Source organism: Sebastes fasciatus, chromosome 13 (assembly GCF_043250625.1).
Source record: "Sebastes fasciatus isolate fSebFas1 chromosome 13, fSebFas1.pri, whole genome shotgun sequence".
In the NCBI taxonomy this organism is placed as follows: domain Eukaryota; kingdom Metazoa; phylum Chordata; class Actinopteri; order Perciformes; family Sebastidae; genus Sebastes; species Sebastes fasciatus.
In genome coordinates, this window is record NC_133807.1 from 24387565 (window position 1) to 24415335 (window position 27771).

The 27771-nt window shown below is 40.4% G+C and overlaps 2 protein-coding genes and 4 non-coding genes across 8 annotated transcripts in view; 4 read left to right on the plus strand and 2 right to left on the minus strand.

Moving 5' to 3' along the window:
• kcnh6a (potassium voltage-gated channel, subfamily H (eag-related), member 6a) overlaps window positions 1–19628 on the plus strand; it is a 34338-nt gene extending 14710 nt beyond the window's left edge. Inside the window, exons 7-16 of one of the 3 annotated variants that reach the window (XM_074656355.1) lie at window positions 5452–5877; window positions 6851–7268; window positions 8415–8614; window positions 11915–12167; window positions 12757–12950; window positions 14474–14573; window positions 14672–14959; window positions 16637–16820; window positions 17402–17609; window positions 18238–19628. In XM_074656355.1, the coding sequence (XP_074512456.1) occupies window positions 5452–5877; window positions 6851–7268; window positions 8415–8614; window positions 11915–12167; window positions 12757–12950; window positions 14474–14573; window positions 14672–14959; window positions 16637–16820; window positions 17402–17609; window positions 18238–18519 (2553 nt within the window). In that variant the 3' untranslated portion in view covers window positions 18520–19628. Of the gene's footprint in view, window positions 1–5451; window positions 5878–6850; window positions 7269–8414; window positions 8615–11914; window positions 12168–12756; window positions 12951–14473; window positions 14574–14671; window positions 14960–15629; window positions 16201–16636; window positions 16821–17401; window positions 17610–18237 lie in introns of those variants that run through there. The other 2 variants (XM_074656356.1, XM_074656357.1) reach the window with 2 other exon arrangements.
• On the plus strand, window positions 8832–8903 carry trnac-gca (transfer RNA cysteine (anticodon GCA)). The gene has a single exon. It is a non-coding gene; the product is annotated as a tRNA-Cys (tRNA).
• trnac-gca (transfer RNA cysteine (anticodon GCA)) lies at window positions 11435–11506 on the plus strand. The gene has a single exon. It is a non-coding gene; the product is annotated as a tRNA-Cys (tRNA).
• trnac-gca (transfer RNA cysteine (anticodon GCA)) lies at window positions 16868–16939 on the minus strand. The gene has a single exon. It is a non-coding gene; the product is annotated as a tRNA-Cys (tRNA).
• A 1102-nt stretch (window positions 19629–20730) lies between the features above and the next one.
• Window positions 20731–20802, plus strand: trnac-gca (transfer RNA cysteine (anticodon GCA)). The gene has a single exon. It is a non-coding gene; the product is annotated as a tRNA-Cys (tRNA).
• Window positions 20803–21804: 1002 nt separating this feature from the next.
• On the minus strand, window positions 21805–27771 carry dcaf7 (ddb1 and cul4 associated factor 7). Its single transcript, XM_074656369.1, has 7 exons — window positions 27390–27771; window positions 25943–26101; window positions 24580–24691; window positions 24361–24479; window positions 24070–24279; window positions 23719–23836; window positions 21805–23013 (listed from the first exon to the last, which is right to left on the minus strand). The coding sequence occupies exons 1-7, from the start codon at window positions 27525–27527 to the stop codon at window positions 22841–22843; spliced, it is 1029 nt and encodes a 342-aa protein (XP_074512470.1). The 5' UTR covers window positions 27528–27771; the 3' UTR covers window positions 21805–22840.

Consider the following 27771-nt stretch of genomic DNA (forward strand, 5'->3'; position numbering starts at 1 on the left):
GCTTCTGTGGCCCTGGAAAAACTGACAGGATGAACAGAAGGCCTCCGAAAATGCCTGGCAGAACACTTGAGTTGTTATCTGGACTCAGCTGACGTCATGTACGAGTTTGGATAACGAGTGTTCCTCCGTGTTAGTATGGCAGTAGAGTGGACTGTCAGTAGGGTTTGTCTTACTCTTCATGTTTCTGTTGGAAGGTAGAAAGCTGTTATTTCAGCTATTTGACTCTGGTATGTCTCCTGACAGACCACACACAAGGTGTCGTCGAGGTCGTCTTCATCTTAAAAACAACTTGGTCCAGAAATATGTCTTTAAATCTTGCTTTTAGTAAAAACAAGGGGCTGAGGCATTTTCACTCGTTTGCAGGTCAAGCTCAGGGACACTTTCCCCCTTCAGCAGATGGATGTGAAAACAACCTTCTGATGTCAAACTCAGTGCACAGTGAAGATCTACAGTAGAGTATTAGGGACATGTGAAAATGTGATTTGAGTTCAGAGTTTAAAGTCATAATTCAGAATTGTTCACATGTGGCCCTAATCCTCAAGTGAACTAACAATAATAAAACACATTTTTGTGTGGAGGGGGACTTTTTGGGGGAGTTTCTGTAGTTTTATTATTTCAGCCACGGTGGTTGTCTCTGTCCATTTGCACTGATAATTCTTCTTGTTTCAAGGTAGCAAATCAAGTATATGTTTTCAAATTTGGTGGATCAATACGTTGTGTTAGTTATTCACAGCCTGAGGTATTGTTGTATCTGCTGTCATGTCAGTATAGATAGTAACCAGGCAGCATACAGAACAAACGGGGGACTCACTGGTGAGTGTGTGAGGATGGAAGTGGAGATTGTGTGGGTGTGTGTGGGGATCACATACTGTCTGTGAGAGTGGTGAGAGGTTCTGGTGAGATGTAGTTATGAAAGCGAGTAAAAAGGGGCGACGGCTGTGAGGTTATTGAGCGGCCTTTGGTGGCTTGACGCCGATGCCGGGCGCTGACCTTGGCCTGTGGAGCTAATGGAAGTGGAGGGCAGCGGGGAGGCTCTGTGTGCATCTGTCAAACCTCCAACTGCAGTCCCCTCTAGCCGTCTTCATGCTGGTGCCAGTTTGAGCTTTAGTCCTGTTAAATCAGCTTGACTCGCTGTGGTATCGTAGTCGTGGGGTCACAGACCAATGTGAAGCCCTGAAGGTCACGTTTTAGGTCACAGTAATCATTGCGTGTGTGAACTATAGCAGTGGTCAATAACAACACCAAGTTTGTCTAAAGAATGATTGTGCTGTTTGCATGTAACTAAATCTATAAGCAGATGTTGCCTTTACATTTCTCCTGCCGTTATACAATAAAATTGTTCATTATAGCGCCTTTATAATTGGATTTCGATTGGTACCTTACAAAAAGGGAAATGAAGGTTGTCATTGATCTGTGTTTGTATTGATTTGTCTGCATAACATGAAGCACACAGGGTGATTGACCAGACTGTAACTGTAGAAAAGCCCCGGCTCACTGTAACTAGTGTGTGTGGTGCCCCCTGGCTTTGAATGAGCTTCACAACAGGAGACACTGGAGAGGAACTCAGGTTGAACTGACTGGAACTTTATAATTGATTTTGAAAGGTGGCACCATGATGCCTGCTCAGCTGATGAGCTGCTCAGAGACGGCAGAGCACCGGAGGACACAGATGATTTTTTTTAGATTACATGTCTCATGCACTACTGGCAGGATATAGTGACCGTTTTATAAAAATAACTTTTTTTTAATCATATTTGCTCCATTGCAGCTTTAAGACAGTGATTTGGTGACTATTATGGAGGATTATGCAAAGAAAATACACAAATAAATATATGTGGTTGTAACACATTGCATGTAAATACAGATATATTTACATAATTATTTCTAACCACAAATCAGGCTACTTATATCAACAGTGAGGAATATACAGTAGAGTGCTCAAGGAAAGCTACTTTGGCTGTTATTGCTTACTGAGTACCAGTAGAGGAGGCAGATGCCGTCATTCATTGAGCCACTGGATCATTTTTTCATGTTTGAAGGAGGATCCCGCGGTGAGGGCAGGGCTACAGGGAGGGAGGAGAGAGCAGGAGGGAGGGAGATACAGACGGATGGATGGATGGAAAGGGGTTTCCTCCCCCCCTCAGTCTCTTCTCTTGCTGTTTACACCGTGGTGCGCTTCAGCATGAGCTTCAAGCATACACTGCAGCCTGTGAGTACCTCAGTCTTCCTGGGTCTCTCAAGCTCCCTGGTAGTCCTCCTCAAACTCTCCACTTACCTGTTTGTTGTTTGTTTGTTTGTTGTGCCCTTCCCTCCTTTTCCTCCTTGTCTCTGCTTTCCTCCTCCACCTCACCATTCCTGCTTACCTTCTGTAGTGCCACAGGTGAGCAACTTCAGCTTTATCCAGGTCAAGCTGATGCCATGTCACCTTGCTATGACAAGGTCTCTTCTGTCTATTTGGACAGTTTTTTCACAGATTTTGTGCACAGAATCTTATTTTGCTTTTATAACATTTTGCTTTTGAGTTGCACCTGTTGTAGGTTTACTGAAGTACAGAAATTGGTGTTGTGTTTTATGTTTAGAGAGGAATAAATCAGGATAAGGAAGATGCACTGGCTGAAAAGTTGAATTGTATGTTTACTAAAGATTGCAAGAAGAAAACATCAACTGAAATGAGTTACACGTGACAGATCTTTATTCAAAAGTAAGGATAAAAGTCGTATTTTCTGGTTTTCATAGCAGATAAACTACAATCCACAGTCTGAATAGTTAGTGTTCAAGCTGTACTTTCAACTTTTAATGCCCTAGAAGCAGCAATTTCCTATATTTCACACTGGCTTTCATGATTTCTATCCTGTTCGGTCTTAAAGCTTCCCTTGTACTTCACACATCTGCTGCTCTCTCAAGCTAATATATGTGAAAATGTATAGACGGTGAACTCTTGCTGTGTTGATTATAAAGTCAGAGTAGCGTCACAGAGCGGTTGCGTGCGAACTGGTGGTGGCCGGTCGTCATTATGAAACAGAGCAGTGCACAACGTCAATAACTCAACACTTCTTGGATGAGTGAACTTTTGCTCATGTGTTTACGTTCTCATTACTGTGTTGTCTTTTCACATCTGTTCAGCTACTGTGGTCAGTTGCTGGCACACAAAGGAGTGCCAGAGGTCGTTGTGTTCAGGTTTCCCACCTTAACCGTGTATCCAAATACTGTACACTGTCCATTGGTCATTAAAAAAAACTGATTTATGGAGCAAGAGCAGAAGCCATCATCCCTCTGCTATTAATGCTGCTGCATGCTGTAATGGAAAATGATACAAGCCTTTTTGTTGACCAAATATGGCCATGTACACATTTAGTAACTTTTTTGAATGTGGTGTTTCGTCCTTAAGAGGCAGTTTACTTTGACTATGTTTGTCCACTGTTTTCATCTAAGCTGGGAAAGTGGAAAGAAACAGCATTTAGTCTAAATAGACGCCACCACGTTAGACTTGTGGTTCCTATGAGACTTTAGTGTTTGGCACTCCTCGTCATACAAGTCCAGCTTCTTTTGTCACGGTGACTATGATGATGATTATGCAAACCAAAATGCAAATGAGGGTCTAACCACTGGAGGGTTTGTGAAGGAGATGGCAGGACAAGAGGGCACTAAGAGTATTGTTAACATGGGCTATTTAGTTAGTAGATATGGGTGTCAGCAGTGGGGCATCAGTTTGTTAGAGGAGAGGTCACCAGCAATGACCTGACCTTCAGAATTAACTAAAATCGCCCCTCTGCATGGCTCCCAATCGATGCCGCCACTTATTCTGGTCCACAATTGATCAGAACACTAGTAGAAGTGGTCACATGGTCTCAGTAAAATGGGCATCACATGGTGCAACAGAGGCAGGTGAGGCTGCTGTGGGCTCTTTAAAAACAGCAGTTAGTGATTTGACTCAGTAAAGCGCCTGTGGAGAGCGGATAGAGCTACACACTCTGTTAGGGTTTTTGGTTTTTGTAGAAGTCTGTTGGTTTTTCTGCAAGGGAGTGATGCAGGAGAGGAGATGGCCACCACACAGCAGGCAGGTAGGGCTGCAGAGGGTTTGGAGGAGCTTCCTCTTCTGCTGCTGTGGTCGACCCATGGAGAACCTTGACATGGAGACCCTAATTGTTGTACCGGTCAGTGGGATCTTAATACTCATCGATTTACTGACTCATTTTACTGTTAACTGATTGTTTTGTGTTAGTTTGCCTGTTAATGCAATTAGACAAATCAGTCAGGGAATGGTGGTAACACTGGATGGAGATTTGTGTATGGATGTTCTTTGCCTCGCCAAAGGCTGGAGTTGTTGCCTTTATTTTTGCTGCATTAAAGAGGACCTATTAGGTGCAAATTTGTATTTTCTACTAGAACATGTTTACATGCTTTGATGTTCAAAAAACGATTTACTTTTCTCATACTGTCTGTGTTGCAGCACCTCTTTTCACCCTTTGTCTGAAATGCTCTGTTTGAGCTCCTGCACGTGGAGCGTGAAACTATCCGTTATGCAAATCTCTTACTTGGTGACATCACCATGTTACAGAAGAAAAGGCGGGATTTCGACAAGGCGTTTCAGGCTGTTCAGGAGCTGTGTTTCTGTGGGGGAGACTTTGTAACTTTGGACTTTGTAACTTTGCAGACCTTTTACATGCACAAAAAACTATATAACACACTAAAGGAAAGGGGAAAAGCACAAAAGCATAATAAGGTCCTCTTTATAAACTTTTGCAGTGTTGACATGTTGCCCTTAAAGGGCTGTGACAGTTTCTCCTGCCAGACTTGGTGAGAATCTTTTTAAGGAAGTTGTTTCATCCACCCAACTTCAGTATAGTTGGTCAACAAAAGCGCCCTGCTTTAACATACAGATCTGTGACTGTGGAGTGAAAGTAAGCTAATACCATTATTTCAGAAATGAGAAAGTAAGAACTTTTAGCTTTTGACTGACTTCAGTATCTTCTACTAAAAAAGTTCAGCCTGGCCATGAAAGCTATATTTAGTTAATGATAATGATAATTAAAAGTTATTGATCTACAGGCCAATGAATACAAATCTACAGTAGCCCAGAATGGACAAACCAAACACTGACTCTAGATAAGGCCATTCACACTTTCATGTTTTTGCGTCGGCCACCATAGTTCTGCTACATGCTTGGTACGCGGGAGAAGTTTCAGTTGGTTGCAATCTGCAACCTCACCACTACATGCCACCAAATCCCACACACTGCACCTTTAAGTGTACCCAATGTGCACTTTCCATGTTTTCATCTCCTAATAGATAAATCAACTAATGGACAAACAAAAACCTCCTATTCCTGTTTGAGATTTATGCTTCATGAAGTAACTTGTTTTCAGCTCATCTCCATCCCACCAGTCCTGGATCTACTGTCCTACCTCTATTATTAGCAACATCCTCACCACCCTGTCCTTCTCTCCTCAGGTGTTGTCTCTCGGTGCTGATGTGCTGCCAGAGTACAAGCTCCAGGCCCCACGCATCCACAAATGGACCATCCTTCACTATAGTCCCTTCAAAGCAGTATGGGACTGGGTCATCCTGCTGCTGGTCATCTACACCGCCGTCTTCACGCCGTACTCGGCCGCCTTCCTTCTCAACGAGGTGGAGGACGAGCGGAGGAGAACCTGCGGCTACACCTGCAACCCGCTCAACGTGGTGGACCTGGTGGTGGACGTCATGTTCATCGTGGACATCCTTATCAACTTCAGGACCACCTACGTCAACCACAACGACGAGGTGGTCAGCAACCCGGGACGCATCGCGCAGCACTACTTCAAGGGCTGGTTCCTCATCGACATCGTGGCTGCCATCCCTTTCGATCTGCTCATATTCCGCACCGGGTCTGAGGAGGTGAGAGAGAAGGGGAGACAGTGGCCTCACAACATCAACGTCATACATTTGACTTCTCCCAATGTTGCCTGACAAATATAAATATACCTTTTCACAACAGACAAAAGGTCAAACAACACTGAGGTAGCAAATAACATTAATGTGGCTCTGTTCCATTAAGCATCTCAGTAGGTCATGCCAGTGAGCCAACTAAATAGCCATTAGTCTTTCCTCCGTACCATCAACCAAAAACGGTTATTGAATTAATTGGAAACAATAAAACAGGTGATGTAGTTGCAGAACCATTGTTTGTTTTTTTAAGATCATGTTTTTGCCTCTATTTGACAGAGGACAGAGTAGAAATGGGGGAGAGAGAGAGAGAGAGAGAGAGAGAGATGACATGCAACAAAGGTCCCAAGGGCTTAATCGAACCCGGGCTGTTCCAGTTACATTGCATGCGTTGTAACCACTCGGCTACTACTCTACAACTACTCTAACCAGTTGTTGGCAACATTCACAATTTTGAAATGCAGTAAATCCATTTGTTGTCTAAACGTCTTTGCGTATTTCACTGATTGGTCCAACGTTCGGATCTCAGGTTTGGTTGATTATGAGTGTTTCTCAGACTGAAGGTGCAAGATTATGTGTTTCTTAACAGATACTGTACTGTATGTGTCCAAAACTAATTACCTTCAGGACAATACAGTCTATATTATCTTATCTTATTTTATTTAGTGTTTTAGAGACTGTAAGATGTTAGTGGATCGGTGTGGGAGATGAGTGTCAGGTCATCATACTGTATCTTTTTAAGTTAGGTTTTGCTTTATTTAGACCAATAAATTTGATCTGCGCTTTTATATTTTGTATTGAACCTTCCATTTAAGTCTCAATACACTTTAAATCTGCAGCAAAAAAAGCTGTTTTAAATCTCAGTGATTTTACATTACGTTACATTGCTAATATCAATAATATGAAGTCTACTCTCTCTCCATAGCCTCAGACAACCACTCTGATTGGATTACTGAAAACAGCTAGACTGCTGAGGTTGGTACGAGTGGCCAGGAAGTTGGACCGCTACTCAGAATATGGAGCCGCGGTTCTTTTCCTCCTCATGTGCACCTTTGCCCTCATCGCTCACTGGCTGGCCTGTATCTGGTACGCCATCGGCAACGTGGAGCGGACCAGTTCTGCCCGCATCGGAGGCTTGAAGATCGGCTGGCTGGACAACCTGGCTGAGCAGATTGGTAAACAGTACAATGATAGCGATGCAGCCTCGGGCCCCTCAATCAAGGACAGGTATGTCACAGCACTGTACTTCACCTTCAGCAGCCTGACCAGTGTGGGCTTTGGGAACGTCTCGCCCAACACCAACCCAGAGAAGATCTTCTCCATCTGTGTCATGCTCATTGGCTGTGAGTAGAGTCTGGAAACAGAGCACCCTCCTGAATAAATAAAATACCTCCAGTGTTAAAGCAGCTTTAGGTTGATGTGAATGTGAGACAGAAACAGTGTGAAAACCTCGGCACCAACGTTTTGAATCCTGATTGTGGTGTTTTTTTGTGATCTGATTGGATCAGCCAATGGTGGCAATATTTAGTCTTAATAAGCTAAAAAACTTTGATTTAAAAGATAGAAATTTGTTTTGCATGCTGTGACCTACGACGGGTATAAGGGTCATTGTAGGTAAAAAATAAATAATAATAATTACGAAGTCGGAGGAGGGGGGTAATATTCTAAGAAGTGCCAAATTTACGAGGAAAAACTCACAAATTTGCAAGATTATAAAGTCATAAATTTACAGTAGAGTGCAAAATATATTATTATTATTATATATACATTATATATTGTAACAGACTCTCCATTCATCCATTCTCACTGGGGCTGCAGGCTATGCAGGTTATTCCAGACGTCTCTCTCCCCAGCAAACTCTAAAGACATAATTCACCATAATCTGTAGTTCAACACAAGCAGTTATGTTATCTGCCTTTTCTGTATTGTTTTCCGTTCACACTGACACAGTGACAGTTGGGCACAGTCTCTGAAAAGCATCAGTGTGTAACTATGATAACGCAGTGTGTTCAGAGTAACGTCTTCTCAGCGGTTGGTTTTTAGTGTTAGCTGTGCTGAAATAAAAGACACACGCTTTCGTGTATTCAAAGATAAAAATTGTTCGTCTCTACTTTCCTGTAACTTCTATATTATTAGTACTTAAATTCTTAAAGGAACACATTAAGAGCATGAAAGAAAACGCCTCGCTCAGTTTTCCGGGTTTTATCTCGTAAATGTATTGCTATAATCTTGCAAATTTGTGAGTTTTTCTTGTAAATTTGCCACTTTAATCTCAGAATATCCACGTTTTTTCTTGTAAATTTATGACTTTAATCTTGGAAATTCTGAGTTTTTTCTCTGTAATATTACCCCCCTTCAATGGCCCCTATTACGCCGTCGTAGTTACCGTTTTTTTTTTAATAACTGTTTTTTTAAAAATGTACATTTATCCAGTCTTGATGTCATCAATTCCTCCAACATATGGTATTTCTGTCTTCTGTCCCGTGCAGCTCTCATGTACGCCAGTATCTTTGGTAACGTGTCGGCCATCATTCAGAGGCTGTACTCAGGCACGGCCCGGTACCACACCCAGATGCTGCGGGTCAAAGAGTTCATCCGTTTCCACCAGATACCAGGAGGCCTGAGACAGAGGTTGGAGGAGTACTTCCAACATGCCTGGTCCTACACCAACGGCATCGACATGAACGCTGTAAGTCATGTAAGACATTCACACACCCTCATGGTTGTGCACTAGTTCACAAGAGGCAAGTGACTTATGTTATGTTATGTTAATGTATGTTGTTATGACTTTTTTTTGTTGGAAAGTGGATTTTTGGACAGTTTAGAAAGATGGAGTTGTTGCTTTATACTTTTACATAAAACTTTAAATTGCAAATTATTTTGGTTCTTGAGCTGACAGGGCAACAGCGGGTATAGCTCAGTGGTAGAGCATTTGACTGCAGATCAAGAGGTCCCCAGTTCAAATCTGGGTGCCCCCTCTCCAACTATGTGACCTTTTTGTCTACATAATCCCAAACCACAACTGCTATACTGGCCCCTCAGCTGTACAATGCATGTTTCATTTCTGCATACAAGTCTACCTTACAAAGCTTAAATCCTACTCTATATGGAGTTATAGGAGTGCCATAATAAAGAATAAATCTGTAAAAGAATAAGAAAATAAATGTGGAAATATAAAGAGGAATACTTGTAGAATACTTGTAGAATATATATATATATATATATATATATATACACAGAAATAAATGAACAAATAAATGTGAAAATAAATTAAAATGCTTATAATTATAATGCTTTATAGTTCCACATTTATTTAGTCTATTATTTATCCCTATTTATATTTCAATATGTTAAAAAAAATGTCGGAAGAAAAAAAAGTCTGAAAGATGTCAAAAAAAATGTCCATAGAAAAAAAGTCTGAAAAAAAGTTTGAAAAATGTCTGAAAAAAAAGTCTGAAGGATGTAAAAAAAAAAGTCTGAAAAAATGTCTGGAAAAAAATGTCTAAAAAATGTCAAAATAAATTTCGGAAGAAAAAAAGTCTGAAAGATGTAAAAACAAAAGTCCATAGAAAAAAAAGTCTGAAAAATGTCTGACAAAAAATTCTGAAAGATTTTTAAAAAAAAATGTCGGAATAAAAAAAGTCTGAAAGATGTGAAAAGAAAAGTCCATAGAAAAGAATTCTGAAAAAAAATGTCGAAAGAAAAAATGTCTGACAAAAAAGTCTGAAAAATGTCAAAACAAATGTCTGAAAGATGTCAAAATGTCGGAAGAAAAAAAGTCTGAAAGATGTAAAAAAAAAAAGTCCATAGAAAATTTTTTGGAAAAAACGAAAAGTCTGAAAGAATTCTGAAAAAAAAGTCTGAAAAATGTCTGGAAAAAAAAAGTCTGAAAAATGTCAAAAAAAATGTCGGAAGAAAAAAATTCTGAAAAATGTCTGACAAAAAAGTCTGAAAGATGTCAAAAAAAAAATTCTGAAAAAATACAATCTGAAAAAAATCTGAAAAAAAAGTCTGAAAAATATCTGGAAAATGTCAAAAAAAAAATCTGAAAGATGTCAAAAAAAAATTTCGGAAAAAATACAACTGAAAAAATTCTGAAAAAAAAGTCTGAAAAATGTCTGGAAAAAAAAAGTCTGAAAAATGTCAAAAAAAATGTCGGAAGAAAAAAATTCTGAAAAATGTCTGACAAAAAAGTCTGAAAGATGTCAAAAAAAAAATTCTGAAAAAATACAATCTGAAAAAAATCTGAAAAAAAAGTCTGAAAAATATCTGGAAAATGTCAAAAAAAAAATCTGAAAGATGTCAAAAAAAAATGTCGGAAAAAATACAACTGAAAAAATTCTGAAAAAAAAGTTTGAAAAATGTCTGGAAAAAAAAGTCTGAAAGATGTCAAAAAAAAAATGTCGGAAAAAATACAATCTGAAAAAATTCTGAAAAAAAAGTCTGAAAAACTGTCTGGAAAAAAAAGTCTGAAAGATGTCAAAAAAAATTTCGCAAGAAAAAAAGTCTGAAAAATGTCTGACAAAAAAGTCTGAAAGATAACAAAATGTCGGAAGAAAAAAAGTCTGAAGATGTCAAAAAAAAAGTCCATAGAAAAAAAGTCTGAAAAAAAAGCCTGAAAAATGTCTGACAAAAAAGTCTGAAAGATGTCAAAATGTCGGAAGAAAAAAAGTCTGAAGAAAAAAAGTCTGAAAAAAAAGTCTGAAAAATGTCAAAAACAAGACAATAGAAAAAAAGTCTCAAAATGGGTTCTCTGGGTACCCACGAGTCTCCCCTTTACAGACATGCCCACTTTATGATAATCACATGCAGTTTGGGGCAAGTCATAGTCAAGTCAGCACACTGACACACTGACAGCTGTTGTTGCCTGTTGAGCTGCAGTTTGCCATGTTATGATTTATTTATGCTAAATGCAGTACCTGTGAGGGTTTCTGGACAATATTTGTCATTGTTTTGTGTTGTTAGTTGATTTTCAATAATAAATATATACATATATTTGCATAAAGCAGCATATTTGTCCACTCCCATGTTGATAAGAGTATTAAATACTTGACAAATCTCCATTTAAGGTAAATTTTGAACAGATAAAAAAATGTGCTATTAATTTGCAATTAATCGTGATTAACTATGGACCATCATGCGATTAATCATGATTACATATTTTAATCTATTGACAGCCCTAGTTTTTTATACATCCCACTGTTGTTTGCAGCATTACCTTTGATATTCTGTGTTTGACCCACATTGGTTGTTCGCCTTGTTCTTTGTTGCCACAATGACCCAGTTTTCCCAAATTGAACTTTTATGTAACCTCATACTGAAATTAACAGAAATCCAGGTTTCCAGGAAAGCAGATTTGCTTTCAGAATGATAACTATAATACATATTTTAAATCTTCCAACAAAACCTATATCACAGTCAGCTTTTTCCCTCTAGTTGAAACAGATTTTGGGATTCATATGTGCTTCTGTATAGATCAACTAAAACATCACTGGGACAGTGTTCAGTGGGGGGTATAGCTCAGTGGTAGAGCATTTGACTGCAGATCAAGAGGTCCCCAGTTCAAATCTGGGTGCCCCCTTTTCATTTAAACACACATGAGTGTTTCCACTGAGGCGGAAAAATTGCGAGGCTACGTTTTTAGTGGTGATGTGCGTCATATCTCTGCTTGGGCTTGGGCTGCTACCGGCACTGGAGCATGACACAGCCGGAGAGCAGCATTAGCGCCTGCCAATTCAATGTGAGAATAGATAATCACTTGGAGCCACTGTCCTATGTGCCCCGCCTGAATCAATCTGACACAATCTGCTCTCCTTCTCTCTCTCTCACAGTTTCCTTATTATGCACCTTTCAGATTCATTTTGCATTTTGCATTTTTAGATTACATGGTTGTAAAGATACAGGACAAACAGATACAGAAAAGAATTATGCAAATACAATGGTGAATTATTTACAGTAGATTCACCCAGTGCCCTCTGTTGCCCTGCAGGTTTTAAAGGGTTTCCCTGAGTGTCTGCAGGCTGACATCTGCCTCCATTTGAACCGCAGCTTGCTGCAGAACTGCAAAGCCTTTCGAGGTGCCAACAAAGGCTGCCTGCGGGCGCTGGCCATGCGATTCAAGACCACCCACGCTCCGCCTGGTGACACTCTGGTCCACAGTGGGGACATTCTCTCCGCCGTCTACTTCATTTCCAGAGGCTCCATAGAGATCCTCAGGGACGACGTGGTGGTGGCCATACTAGGTGAGCTGCAAGAGGTTCTGCGTACTCTGTCCTTTTTTCCAGCCATTATTTTCATCATTTGAATAATCAATAAATCATTTCACGTATATAATGTCAATAATAATGACCAATGCCGATAACAAATAAATTGCAAAAAAATCGTATTTTTACACTGCAGGAACATTGTACACTGTAACCACAGCATGTTGCTATGTTTTTGTTAAATTACTACAACTAAAACCACAATTCGAATGGATTTTTTCACGTTTTTTCGTCTCTTTCCCACAAAGCCACAACTCACACTGCTCTTTACACCGCACAACACTCGTACACACACTGTGTTGTGTTGCCAGAGGTGTTTGGGCACAGATCCACTTCCATTCCACAGTGGCATTGATCATCAATAGGCCCAGCACTCAGATCCAGGCTGCATAGGTCACTTCTTTTTCTTTTGTCACTGCTGTGTTTGAGGGGATCTGTCATTTGTTTTGAGCAGCAGTGCTGTTGAGGATCAGTGTCACTCTAATGCTTTGTTTTTCAGTCAAACATCTATTGATGAACTGTCACTCTTTTCCCATGCTCTTCTTTCCTTTCGCTGTGGTTTCTGTAGGAAAGAACGATATCTTTGGTGAACCCATCAGTCTGTACGGGAGGCCGGGTAAATCCAGCGCTGACGTCAGGGCTTTGACCTACTGCGACCTTCACAAGATCCAGAGAGACGACCTACTGGAGGTGCTGGACATGTACCCCGACTTCGCCGACATGTTCTGGGACAACTTGGAGATCACCTTCAACCTGAGAGATGTGAGTGCCTCCAGAGGGCGATGCTGCGCATAGAAACATCCTAAAAGTGATCTCAGGCCTTCTATTTAATCTGTGCTTTTGTTTTGGCCTATAGGCCTAAGAAAACCAGTTTTAACCTGTTTGATCACTAATGAAAGAAGATTAAATAGGTGCACTGTGGAGTATCGGCTTGCAATCTTTTTTTTATCCTCTTTTACTGGCATATCTCCCACATTTATGACACTTAACTGCCTCTATTCAGAGCATGCTCAGTAAAACATGGCTCTATAGCACCACAAGGGGTCAGAAACTCCACAGGCCACCTTAAAGGGATAGTTTGGGTGTTTTGAAGTGCGGTTGTATGAGGTATTTATCCATAGTTAGTGTATTACCTTCAGTAGATGACGGTCGACACGCCCCCAGTTTGGAGAGGCAGACAGGAGTTACCACACAGAAGCAAAGTATGCTGCTGTGGAAAGGGCCGGCAGCAAAATGTATTTTAGCCACCTAAAGGAAAGGTCCACCTAAAAAAATCAATATCAGTTTAAGTGTACGCTATATTTAGAGTATTTTCACAGCTTTACCTTGCTGTCAGACAGTCCTTTTCCGACGGGGAACTGAAGCTGTTGTATACATCTATGCTCTCACCAAAGCCACCAGACTCCATTGAAAAAAACAGTAATTTTACCTCGCAGAACACAGGAGGTGCTGGTAAACCGCTGCCTCGATTGGTTAGTTCGTTTGTGCTATTGTGTGACTGTGGTGAATCCGAACTAACCAAAATCACACAATAACTCAAACAAACTGACCGATCGAGGCAGCGGTTGACCAGCAACTCATGTGTTCTGCGAGGTAAAATTACAGTTTTTTTCTATGGAGTCTGGTTGCTTTGGCAAGAGCATAGTTAACGGCTTCAGTCCCCGTCGGAAACATAGACTGTATAGCTGTTTCATGGCAAGGTAAACCGGCGAAAATATTCTAAATATACTGCAGTGTACACTTGAACTGATGATTTTTTTTAGGTGAGCCTTTGTTTTAGTTGGCTAAAATATGTTTTGCTGCTGGCCCCGTCTACAGCAGTACATTACTTTGCTTCCGTGTGGTAACTCCTGTCTGTTTCTCCAAACTGGGGGCGTGCCGTCATCTACTGTAGGTCATACACTGACTATGTATAAATACCTCATACAACCCCACCTCAAAACACCCAAAACGATCCCTTTAAAGTGGTGAAATCAAAAAAGATATCATCACTTGGTCATACCTGCTTTAGACTTCCCAGTTTTATATTGTATCTTTGTCTTTATATGCTAAGAAATATTCCATCCTAAACAAATCAGAAAATTACTTTTGGCGATGCACCGGTCACATCTGGGCCTATTGTTTATGTACTACTGTGTTTTTCTTTTTCTTGTGGATCATTGTGCTTCGATGTAGATTGATAGATTTATTATACATAATGATGTAGGACAGTCCAAGAATATATATATCCTTTAAGTATGAGATCTGGTGTGTATTTTTGAATTACTGAAGCTGATATGTATCAGGCAGATAGAATACACCAGCCAACCCCGGGCAGGGACTCTGAATGTGGCTACCGCCGGACGAGGCATCGGAGAAGCTCCCTGCGTCGTCGAAACCGACCAGGTGAGTGAGGGACAACACACTTCCATATGTTCCTGTTGTATCTAATCTCCATATTATTATTATCTCATCCTGACTGTCCTGTGACAATGTCTGTTCAGACGGCATGGACCGCGAAGACTCTTACCCCGATCAGTCCTGTCCAATGGCGAACCACCACCAGGGCACGCTGGCAGGATCCCATTGGGACGACCTCTGCAGCAGTGCCAGCATCTGTTCTCAGTCTAGTGATGAGGAGATGAAGCCCATGGGACACAGCAAGGGGGAGCTGTACCCCGCCGGAGGTGACACCAGAGACTACCCCCCAGCGGTGGTCAACCTCCTGCCTCACAGTGGACCCTCGACAGGGATGGGACCGCCTGTAGACCTCGGAGGACCGCCATACTCAGGTAAAGACTACCTACAATCCCTTCATCAGTCATGTCTGGGTGGTCTCAAATAGGCCCGTTAGAGCCTTGAAACATCTTACAGGTGAACCAAATTAATTTTCAAATCACAATTCCATCAGTGCCCTCTTCAGATTCACTTGAGGTTCTTTCCCAAATAATTTTAACTTAGCCATAGTTTTTACAGCACACTTTTCCTACATGTCTTTCTCTACTTTTAGGGCAACGTCAGACGCCACCGTGTTTCTCCAGACGTGTTAGGGATACCAAATATTTATTTATTGATTGATTGATTGATTGAATGATTGATTGATTGATTGAATGAATCTAGGCTCCTCTTTTGAATGCAGTGATAATACTTAAATCCCATTTGATGATAGAGAGGAGTAAAATTAGGAAGAAGCCCTCACAAACTGAATCTCCTTCCTTTACCTCTTTGAGTCATAGTGAGATGGTGTAGCGTCTGATTTGTGATCATTCGGGTTTTAGTTTTTTAGTCATCAAACTTTGGTGCCTAGACAAGTCCAGGGTACCTAAATTCATGTCCAGAGTATATAGTAGTAAGTTTAAATCAATGCTTTAAACTGAAAGTGTGATGATGTCACCTGACAGTCCAGTTTTCCCAGTGTTTCCTCTGTTTCCCCGTCCTTTTGTTCTTCCCCTGACTGTCTAGTGTGTCTGTGTGTAGGGGGGTGTGCTCTCCCTCCTCTTCCTCCTTCTCCTGGGCGGTGGCTGCTGGCACCTGACATTAATCATCATATTAAGACACACACCTGCAGCATATCAACTCCGGTCTTCCTGCCAGACGTCGCCACATCTGAACCCAGTTCTTAACAGAAAGCCAAATAAAAAACACACAGAAAATTGAACCAAATTAGAAAATGTTTTAAAAGAGTTTGTATTGTTTTGCAAAGTTTACCAAAGATAATAAATTTGTGTACTTTTACATGTGAAATTTTGAAGTGGCTGCAACTATAAAAACTTACAGTTTGTGTTACAAAATACTTTTTACACAGATACAAACGTGTCAATGTACCTTTAAAATACAAACCCTACCAATACTAGTAAAAATAGAACTGAAACTAAAAGCAAAAGTAAAGTAAAAGTGAATGTAACATCAACGGCAAAAAACTAATTTAATTAACAAAAACAATACAAATAACTTAGATGATGTCGGCACTAAAACTTTTTTTTGTTTTGGCCCGCAACCAACCCCCCTCTTCAAAGAACTAAATTTACTTTGTTTTTATTCTTTTTCATATGAGTAGCCAATTAGGGAAAAGAAATAAATAATGGTAATCATAACTGTAGTCATAAGTATAACAGTATTACTTAAAAAAAAGAAAGAAGGGGTGAATAAGCTGTCAGTCTTCCTTGACGACATATAAACAAACGGGCAACAGAAAAGCATTCAAGAGTAGACAAGGACACATGTATGTAAGCAGGCAAAGAACAACATAAAAAACAAAGAGGGGAATAAACTAGTAAAACTAAAGCTAAATTTGAATAAAAATTGAAAATTCTATGAAAATAAACACTAATAAAAGATCCCAGACTAGAGGAAACACTGACTGGTTCTCCTACAGCCAATCTTTCATACATATTGCATCATTTTTTTGAATAACAGAAAGTAAAGTGTTTCAAAAATGAAAGGATGACTCTTCTTCTTCTTGTGCACAGCAGCAGCCCCCATCAGCATGTCAGGCCTGTATGGCTACTGGCCAGACCGCCAAGCCAGCCAATTCTCGGACAGCCAGAGACGACAGTCCTCCGTCAGGGCCAGTTTCCACCCTCCTCCCTGTGCTGAGGATCGACCCAGCGAGCTGGAGTCCAGACTGGAGCTGCTGCAGTCCCAGTTAAACCGGTGAGTTGGTTTCATGTGGGTGTATTTATTTAAGAGTGAAAATAAAGAGGGGGCATCCGGATTTGAACCGGGGACCTCTTGATCTGCAGTCAAATGCTCTACCACTGAGCTATACCCCCTGTTATAAATCATGTAATTGGGTGTTGCGTTATCATCATTCAACAGCTGATGTTTACCTCCACGTCACACTCCTGGAAGCTCCTCCCTTCCTCTCATGCTGTATTTGCATATCAGTTCCCAGCTGGTTGTGTGCATGCTGTTAATGTGAGTTTCATATGTATGAGAGGTGGAGGGAAAGACAAGTAAAGATTAGAGTTAAGGGTCAAAGGTGAGACAGGAAAATGTAGAAACATCCTCTGTTAAGTCAGCCATGTGTGTGGTTCCTGTTATACATGTGCGTATGAGGGAGAGAGAGATGCTGTACAGAGAGCGAGAGAGAAACCTAGTGGACATTTTTGTAAAAGCAGACAAGAGGACTCTGAAAAAAAAATCCATCCACCATCAAAACAACATCAGTAGAACTTTAAGTTGTGTGTTTTTCTGCTCATGAAGATCCTGATGTGTTTCTCTCCACTGCCCAGACTGGAGACCCGTATGACCGCAGACATCAATGTGATCCTGCAGCTCCTCCAGAGGCAGATGGCCCCGGTGCCTCCGGCCTACAGCGCTGTGTCCCCCAGCACTCACCCGCCTCACCCCACCACCCTGTACAGCACGGGAGCACCCACGATACATACCGTCCCTCCAATCCAGCCTGTACAGATTGACAGCACTGCCTCACTCCTACAGGTGTTGTGTTCACTTTACATACGTACAGTTATCACAAGTTTGCTGCTCGTTCATTTTTGGATTCCTCATGAGAGTAATTCCACTGACGCCAAGTAATTTTAACCTTTTGCAAAGCTGTCAACTCTTAAATTTGTAAATTAAAGGAACAGTTTGACATTATGGGTGATACTCAAAGGTAACAAAATCTACCTACCAGCACTTCAAAGCCCAGATATGTCAGAAAACCAAACGCCGTCGTGTCTGGGTTCATAACATCACCTAGCGGCAAACTTTATTCACATACAGTGTCATTACACTGACTGTATCTAGCAAGCCACACGTCGCCACTGCGATATGAACCCAAAAGAAGCAGATAGTGTTGTGATTTAATTGCAATAAACAGATCAAAAGAATGCCGAAATAACTACATAATGATGCTGATTTGTAAAAAGTCTGAATCCATGCTTTGTCGGGTCTGTCTGCAAGACGACAATCAAACAACTTTTAAATTGCTTGTTTTCTGAATGGAGTTTTGCAAATTTGTGTCTATTCGCCTTTTTGCATTGACTTTGTATGTTATCACGCCGCACGAAAAGTTTGCTTCGCTCTTGCTGTGAACATCAGGCTTAATCCTTCTCTCTCTTTCCAGAGTCCAGACTCGGACTTCAACCACAAATCCAAGGACTCCCTGTCCAGCGGAATCCATCTCACTGCGGCCTCTGATGACACGGCATCCATGTCGCCGGAGGCCGAACCACACCACCTGCCCTCCGTGGACCTCACCCCTCCTAAATTTCCATTGGTCCTAGAGCTCCCTGGACTTCTATGTGTCGGCCAGCGCTTCCCCTCCCTCCCTGAGCACCTGGAGACCTCCACAGAGATGCAGGAGATCCAGAGGCATGTCTCTGACCCGGTCTTGCCAGGCAGCTAGAACACCAGCCAAAAGCCTGGTCCTTTGGACGGGACAGCCATACGTTCCCCGATCCTTCTCCTCCCTTCAAACCTCCTCTGTCCTGTTCAGATGCTGCTGTAGGGCGTGGGACGCCACTGAGGGTTCAGAGTGCCTCCTGTTTCTTACGCACAGACTCTACGGTGCTCCAGCGTCCCTTCACACCCGACAGGTCCTGTGCAATGAAGAGATTATTCCCGCCCAGCAGGGTGGGCATATTGTGAAACATGAGTTGACAGCAAACAAACATATACATGCATCATGCAGTTGCTGGATCCCGGACCAGCGTTTCCCTGAAGAGAAGTGAAATGTCAAGGACTACTAATGTGTTTCACACGAAGAATTATCTGCATTCACTTTGTATAAGAATTGCACATTTAGACTTAGAAAAATGTAATCATTTATTTGGAGTTGAATTTATTTTCCTAATATTAGAGATGTACGTCTAGTAAATGTAATAAACTATGAGTGTTATAAGTTAGAGACTCACTTTTGTTTTCGGTTTATGTTGAAAAATATCAAAAGGCATACGGTAGCTGTCTGGCACACTGTGAAGGATGGAGGCTTCAACGTATTTTCATCTCATATTATTCATGTTCTGACATTTAGACATGAATCCACAGACTTGTTAGGCGTGACATTTGATCATGAGAAGGTATTACAACTTACACAACCAAGCAGGACTTCATGGTTTCTTGTACATTTACACATAGCTTTGTTTTGCTTTGTTTCCCTATTTCTGTGTCTGTATATCTGCTCTGTTCAACTCAAACACGTGTCAACTATTTTTCACAATGTACCTGATGTGTTTGTCTGAAAGTGCCAACATTAGAGGACTCGTTCTCTAGACTGTGATACTTAAAACAGGTGAAGAGAAAAACTGCAGAAGGTTTTTTTTACGTCAAGCGGAGTGGACGGTAACTGTTGCCTCAAGGCGTCCTCTGTTGAGATGATTTCACAGTTCCAACCACAAAGTGAATGTAATGACCTTTTAAACATTTATAATTCTGTATAATGTTTCTTGAAGCACAAATTCCTGTTATTTCTCTTTTTTTTTTTTTTTTTTAGATTAAAGACACCGCAGAGTTACACTGGGAGTCCGTAACGCTTTTTGATTTTTCAGATTACTCACCACATAACATACAAACATTCAGCACTGTGTGACTCTGAAAGCATACACTGCAACTACGAGTCTGATTCAACTGATGGATTTTCTTAGATGACATAGAAATGTATTTAATGATGGATATGCAGAGTTATGAATGACTTCTACACGGTGGTGGAAAGTAACTTAAAGGTACAGTGTGTAGGATTTGGCAGCGTCTAGTGGTGTGGTTGCAGATTGCAACAAACTGAGTACCCCTCCTCTCTTTCGAAGAGAACGCTGTTCTCCTCACTCAGAGGCCATCCTTACCATAATAACACTACTTTAGGAGCAATGGAAGTCAGATGGCGGCTGGCGGTGCCACGGTTTTGAACTCTGTGGCTCACATTACCGCAGTTTCACAAGCGTGTTGGGTAACGTAAAAACATGAAAGCAGTGGTTTTGAGAAAAATGAAAGTTTTCTTCAAGGTAACACTGGGTGAGTAGTTGATATACAAATGATCATTTTGTGGGTGAAGTATTCCTTTAAAGGTGCAGTGTGTAGGATATGGCGCCATCTAGCGGTGAGGTTGCAGATTACAACCAACTGAAACTTCTTCCGTGTGCCTTGAGCCAATGTTTAGTTTGTCCATTCTGGGCTACCGTAGAAACATGGTGGCCGGCTCCGTATGTAGATTTAAACGATTCGTTCTAAGGTAAAAAAAATATTTCAGGTGATTATACACTAAAGAAAACATACTTATTAATATTATATTCCATCTCTGCCAATAGATCCCCCTAAATGTTACACACCGTTCCTTTAAGTAAAGTGATCAGTTGAATGTGATCCCCCTCGTACTACAGCAGAAACTTGGGGATGAAATTAAAGGACACACGCATGACCTGTCAAACCTGGGAAATAAAACATAAACGTTTAGCATTTGCTCAAATTTGGTTTTAGAAGTGAGAAATGAATATGCCGTCCTGTCTATCTACACACATACATGCACTCATACACACACATTCACACCACTCAAGTACTTGCTATGCAAACACAGCAGGAGAGAGGATCTGTGGAAAATCAATACCTGTGGTTTATTCATTTGTGAGGGGGTATAGCTCAGTGGTAGAGCATTTGACTGCAGATCAAGAGGTCCCCGGTTCAAATCCGAGTGCCCCCTCTTTAAATTCATTCTTTGAACTTAGACTGTGCAATAACAACAGTGCTGACAATGCCAAATAGATAGTGGCTGAAAGGGAGCCCGCACGCTCTCGTGACATTGTTAAAGTTAGGCATTGATCTTGTATGGTTAAAGTTAGGCATTAACCTTGAATAGTTAGTTAGGCATTGGTGTTGAATAGTTTAGGTTAGGACACATTGTCGGACAGAGAGTCTAGAGAGAGTGTTTGCAGATCTCAGATCAGATTTTGCAGTTTGCGGGCTCCCTTCTAGACAGGACCTGCCTAATAAGTATGGAGGACAAAAAATGACTCATTCGATCATTAAATAAATAAATATAGAAAAAAATAAATACAGAAATATACAAATGTATAAATAAATAGAAACTGGAATAAATAAAAAAATAAATATATAATAAATGGTGAAATAAATACAGAAATGAATAAATGCATAAAAGAATAAATTAATTGTTAAAATAAATACTGATATGAAAGCTGATAATCCAACAGGTCATAAATAAATATTTAAAATGTATTTAACATTACATTATTTTACATTTTTGTCCAATTACATTTATTTATTAATGTATGTATTTCTGTGTCTGTATGTTAGTTAGGTAAGAGGTCCTAACCTCAGTCTAAAGCAGGATTCGTCAATTAGGCGAGCCCGACAGAAGCAAACGATTCCTGGTAAATTTTCCCTGTACATTTCATATTTATTTTAACATGAACTTATTCATTTATTCATGCATTTATTTCCATATTTATTTGAACATTAATTTATTAATTTCCATATTTATTTGAACATTAATTAATTAATTTATTTGAACATTAATGTATTTATTTACATATTTTTTTATTTTATTTATTTCTGTATTAATTTATTTATTTACGGTTGTATTTATGTATACATGTATTTATTGATACTTATGTCAGTTTTATAAAGACTGACATTATCGGTAAACCAATTGCAACTTCACAAAACGAAGCAACACGTCAACAAGTTTGTTCCTAGGACACGGAGGAATACAATTTATTAGAGCAAATTCAATAATAAACTTTATGAAAAAGCTACAACATGAACACTTGTCTTACCAACATCTTGCGTTGATATATTTATATGTATGTACATTTTTGCCTTGTATTGGCATGCTACAAGGACATGACCCTTTAATTATTGAAAACAACAAAAAGAGAGAGGCAGACTCAGTCAGAAAGTTGTTTCACGCTCCTCCCGTTTCACAACTCACTCTATAAACACAAAGAGAAAAGCAGCTTTCAAAGCACAATCCTCTACAAACAAAGAAGAAGAGAAAAGGTCGGGAGTTCAAAAAGGCTGAACGACATTGCTCTGGTAGGTTCTGAGTGCTGCTGTACATGGCTGCCTCACAGCGTCGCCAGCCAAACTAAAACACACCATGCGATGACAGAAACCACTGTAGGTACGATACGAATCCCTCTCAGGTTAGTTTATAATTTATAAAAGTTGCACAGGTCACAAGTTTGAGCCTCAAGTCTGAGATTCTGGACATACACCCATTTGAAAAAAATGTACAGGGGTAGACAAGACCATAATATACGGATATTTCAATCACCAATAATATGGTAAGAGTCCACAAGAAGGCTACAGCACTAACCTGGAGAGGTCATCTTCTGTCCCCTACAGTAGTTCGTATCAACGTTTACAACTCAAACAGATGAAACGCACAAACATCTAAACCCTTCAAGATAATCTCACAGCTGGCTGAAATCACACCAACAAGTATAAAAATCAGATTGTCATAGACAACCGCTCAGAGTTTATCTGAACACTACCTTGTGAGCAAAATAAATAAGAGCTTAAACATGTTTAATAGAACAATAGGAGTAAATGACATGGAACAAACTGTAAACCAGGTTATTGTGGGGTAGGTGCGCGATACTCCAAACACGTTCAGAAAGTTCACTCGTGACTTTGTCTTGAACGCAGCGGGACGAGGACTAAAAATCAAGTCCAAATCTGAAACAAGAAAAGAGCTTCCTCTTCTTCGTCGGGTGGCTTTAGACACGCAGGATCTCCAGGCAGTTGTTGTAGCAGATGGCGATCCAGTCCGGCTGCGTGGACGCCCACTGCACGTTGTTGATCTCACCTTCAGCAGTGTAGGCCAGGATGGGATCCTCAATGGCCCGGGGCATCTGCTGGATGTCCCAGATCAGAGCTTGGTGGTCGTCGGCTGAGGAAGAAAGACACGAAGAGAGGGCATTAGAGGAGAGATTTCAGACTGTGGGAGCAGGGAACTGCTACAGATAAAGTTCAGCCTTAAGGTCCCTTTACTGTACAGGTTTGGGCTGTTTCAGACGAAAGCAGTGTTAATTGTGTGCAGCTATTTTAGATTTAGTCTTAAAACGAAAATGCTTTTTAGTTTAAGTCACATTTTAGTCATTTTTATCCTTCATAGTTTGTCGACGACAACTCAAAACATTTTAGTCCGGTTTTAGTAACCGAAAAATCATGATTTTTTTTATTTAATCTTAGTCCTGTTCAGTCATCAGATTTTATTGAACATTTCTGTCATTCCAAATTTGATCTTTGATCTTTATTTGATGAAAAATACAGGTTGAGTGATTAAGAATGTAGCTTTGCAGTTAGTTTGAGTCCTTCTGACTGCGCTCATTAATGATGCGCGGTTCAGTCGAAAGAATCTACCTCAAACTTTCTTTAAAAAATTGGCACCTAATGTTGTTTTCCCACAACATTCCTACATTCTTCTCCTCTGATTAGTTTTTTTTTTGATAAATAGAAATGCCAGTGCAGTGACCAAACTTTTTTTTAATGTTTTGTTCATTTTCAAAACATGAGTGGAATGATGAGTTTATGAAGTGTCTCTGCTAGCATCTGTTTTTTTCTTCTATATCCCACAATCCATAGGTGCCTTTACCTGCAGTGCAGATGTGACACGACGAGTGAGGGGCCCAGGCGATGCCGTTGACACAAGCCCGATGATTGTTCAGCCGAGCCACCGGAGTGCAGGGCACGCGTACGTCCAGGATGACCACCTATCAAACAGCAATATTAATGCAGGTACTTGACTCTCATTCAGTTATGTTTATTAGAATTATAATATTTATGTATAAAATATTACTGTGAAACAGTGGTAAAGAGTCCATTAACTTCAATATTTCATGTTTTGTTCTCCGCATTAATGAAATGGCTTCTTTGGCTTACCAAAGTTTCCATTTAATTACAGAAAAGGTGGACAGAATCATGGCTACCGATACAGTAAACTGACCTCCATGCCGTCCATGGCCATTGTAGCTAAGTAGTTGGGGTCCTGCTTGTTCCAGCAGAGGCGGAGCAGCGGGTGGTGCTGGGGGTCTTCGTAGATGATGGTGCTGTGCTCCAGATGCCGGAGGTCAAACATGCGGACGGATCCATCTGCTCCTACAGAGGCAAACATATCTCTACCACCTCCTGCACGGCTGAATGCGATGTCATACACCTGCACATAAAGACGTTGATCTAAGTATTCTTTTAGGCTGCGTACAGGTAGGGCTTCATTTTACAGCACACACACACACACCTCTTTGTCATGAGCAATCAGCTGAGTCTTCACGTGCCCAGACACCAGGTTCACCCGTCCTAACACCTGACCGGTCTCCAACCCCCAGATAGTGCAGGTGGTGTCGATGCTGGAAGTACCTGCAGAATGAGCCAACATGTTAAACTACACAAATAAAAGAGCAACATAAGTCCAACTGATAGCCTCCTTACTATTTTATCATATTAGAGGATTTCTTACCCAGCAGATTGGGATCAACTTCATTCCAGTCGAAGGATGTGAGGGGAGCACAGAAGTCTGAGTTCTTGTTGTTATTCAGCAAACATTCAAGACGTGTTTCTGTGTCGCTGACCTGCGTGATAAATGCAAAAGTAGACTTATATTATATTGCACTATATTCAAGTCAATGTGACCATTTCACAGCTGCCACAAGAAACCTATGTTACCCCAACAGCACTGACTAGTTTGTGTTTATACTACAGTTGCGAATGATTGATATTTGACAGGTACAGATGTCTTCTGGAAGTGCAGTCACAGACTACTGTAGTTCACATGGACAGGCAGTAGTCTATTTTATTATTATCAACAAATGTCATGAAAAGGCAAAACCAACAATGTGTTAGTCCGTCTCTCAATACTTTCTTCCCTACCTTGCTGGTGGTACTCAGCCCCAAGGCCACTACCAAGACAGGTTGCAAATATATAGATTTATCTTTTTTTAAATGCTTAGAATCAGAAATACTTTATTGATCCCCAGTTACTCTTATATAAACATAAATAAATGTAAGAAAATAGAAATAAAGGAGTATGTAACATGTAAATGATGTACATAATGCTACAATATTGTACATAATGCTACAATATAAACACACTCTATATAGAGAAACATAAGCAAATAATAAAAATGAGAATATAACAAATATTTGCATTAAGACATGCAATATCTAACATATAACAACAGCGCAAATAAGTAAATATAAAATGCTGAAGTGGGATGTTTAAATATAAATGCCAGAATGGTAAATATATTAGCAATTTTATTTATATAAATTTATGATTAGTAATTTCCTAGAACAAGTGGGTGCCTTAGCTTTTAGCAAACGCTTCTAAACGGGAATAAATAGAGCATTTGTTGGGAACTATTTCCAGCTGTGGGTTAATACATATTTGGTGCTCTAGTAAGCAGCAAGATGGTGTGTGTGGGATTGACTGGAAATAAACTACAGCACCTGTGTTCATGTAATGAAGGAATGTGTCACACAGTACAACAGTGTGGCTCACTGATGTGTTGTTTTAATAGTATTTGGACAACAATTGAGCTCTATTTCGTGTATATTTTGGATTTGTGGATTTAGAATATCTGTTTTTTGATATTTTATAATTGCACTCTTTCTTACTTTGTACTGCAACAGCTTCACAACAATTTCCCTTATCTTATTTATGGCACAGATGAATGAGACATCAGGTTTTGGCTGCACAAGCAGTACTTGTTAGTAGGACCAATTCATTGCTGGTTTTTAACTTTTCAGAACATTTGAATAACATAAAAACAATAGATATATCACCAGACTTATCCTGTAAAGATCAATCATTCTTAATTTACCCTCCAAATGCGCAGGTAGTCCCCACTGGTGGCCAGCAGGTCCGGGTACACCCCCTTGGTGTCTGGGATCCACATGATCTTGGTGGTGGGGTAAGGGTGGTCAAATGTGTTCCTGCAGACAAACTCTGAACTCTCCTCTTCCAGACCCACCAGCTGAACCTGAACCAGGAGCAAACACACACACAGTACCTGTTATTATATACTATTATTCATAGACTAAGCTACTGGAGTTACCCTAGACTATACTCATTTTTTAACAGTCTCTTCTGCACTATATTCACTCTTTTAATAATCTTGTATCACAGCTGTTACCCTGCACTATATTCAGTTTTAACAGTTTTCTTCATCTCCTTGTATTTTTATATCTGATATATTTGTTTGTACTATGTACTTTGCACTACTAACTTTTTTACTGCCTTTTTACTAACATGTTTTGCACTATGGAACTGTGATGCTGGAAACTTGAATTTCCCTCGGATCAATAAAGTTACTATCTATCTATCCATCCATCCATCCACCTACCTACCTACCTACCTACCTACCTACCTACCTACCTACCTACCTACCTACCTACCTACCTACCTACCTACCTACCTATCCATCCATCTATCTACCTACCTACCTATCTATCTATCTATCTATCTACCTATCCATCTATCTACCTACCTATCTATCTACCTACCTATCCATCTATCTATCTACCTACCCATCTATCCATCTATCTATCCATCTATCTACCTACCTACTTATCTATCTACCTACCTATCCATCTATCTATCTATCTATCCATCTATCTACCTACCTACTTATCTATCTACCTACCTACCTACTTATCTATCTACCTACCTATCCATCTATCTATCTATCTACCTACCCATCTATCTATCCATCTACCTATCCACCTATCCATCTATCTATCTATCTATCTACCTACCTATCCATCTATCTATCTATCTACCTACCCATCTATCTATCCATCTACCTACCTCCCTATCCATCTATCTACCTATCCATCTATCTACCTACCCATCTACCTATCCATCTATCTACCTACCCATCTATCTACCTACCTCCCTATCTACCTACCTCCCTATCCATCTATCTACCTACCTACCTACCTCCCTATCCATCTATCTACCTACCTATTCATCTATCTACCTACCCATCTATCTCAAACTAAAGTACTGTTTACAAGGCAACCAGGGTTAGATTAGCACTAACTCTATGTGGTGATATTACTATTGCATGCACAAAAACATGCATGCAGAATATAAACACATGAACTCTTCATACTTTAGTGTTATTAAGAGAATAACAACAACAACAACAGACATTGTTATGCTCTTGCAGCTGCGCAGGACAGCTAGCATTAGCATTAGCTGGCCACCGTTGATCTGATGAATGAACCACACTAACACTAACACTAACACCAACTAACTAAACACACCTTGTTGTTGTATTCCTCCACAAAGCTGCCCAGAGCCAGCCGGAAGCGTTTGTCTGGCCGGACGCTCCAGTTCATCGCGTACACCGTCCATGGAGCCTCGTATTTGTAGATCTCTTTTCTTTTCCCGTGGAGCGACATCCTCCTCTCCTCCGCACAGACCTGCAGCTGCTGCTGTTGTTAGCTAACTAAAGCCAAATAAAGTAGTCGTGGAAGCCAACAAGGACTCGTTACCTTCACCTGCAGTAACTAATGTCAGCAGGTGTGGTGGTAGTGATCATTTAATCACATAAATCTTGTTTTGGAGCAAGACTTCTCACCACTTTACTTAACAAAAGAGCAGCATTGCTCGTAGCGACACTAACAGCGCTGTCAAGTCCCAACA

What these genes read in the sequence shown, in the direction of transcription:
- dcaf7 (XM_074656369.1), bottom strand. Translation starts at nt 27,527, where the DNA reads ATGTCGCTCCACGGGAAAAGAAAAGAGATCTACAAATACGAGGCTCCA. An exon ending in TGGAGGAATACAACAACAAG is followed by an intron (nt 26,102 to 27,389) that starts GTGTGTTTAGTT and finishes CTCCTGGTTCAG; the next exon opens with GTTCAGCTGGTGGGTCTGGA. An exon ending in GTGTCACATCTGCACTGCAG is followed by an intron (nt 23,014 to 23,718) that starts GTAAAGGCACCT and finishes TTTCTTCCTCAG; the next exon opens with CCGACGACCACCAAGCTCTG.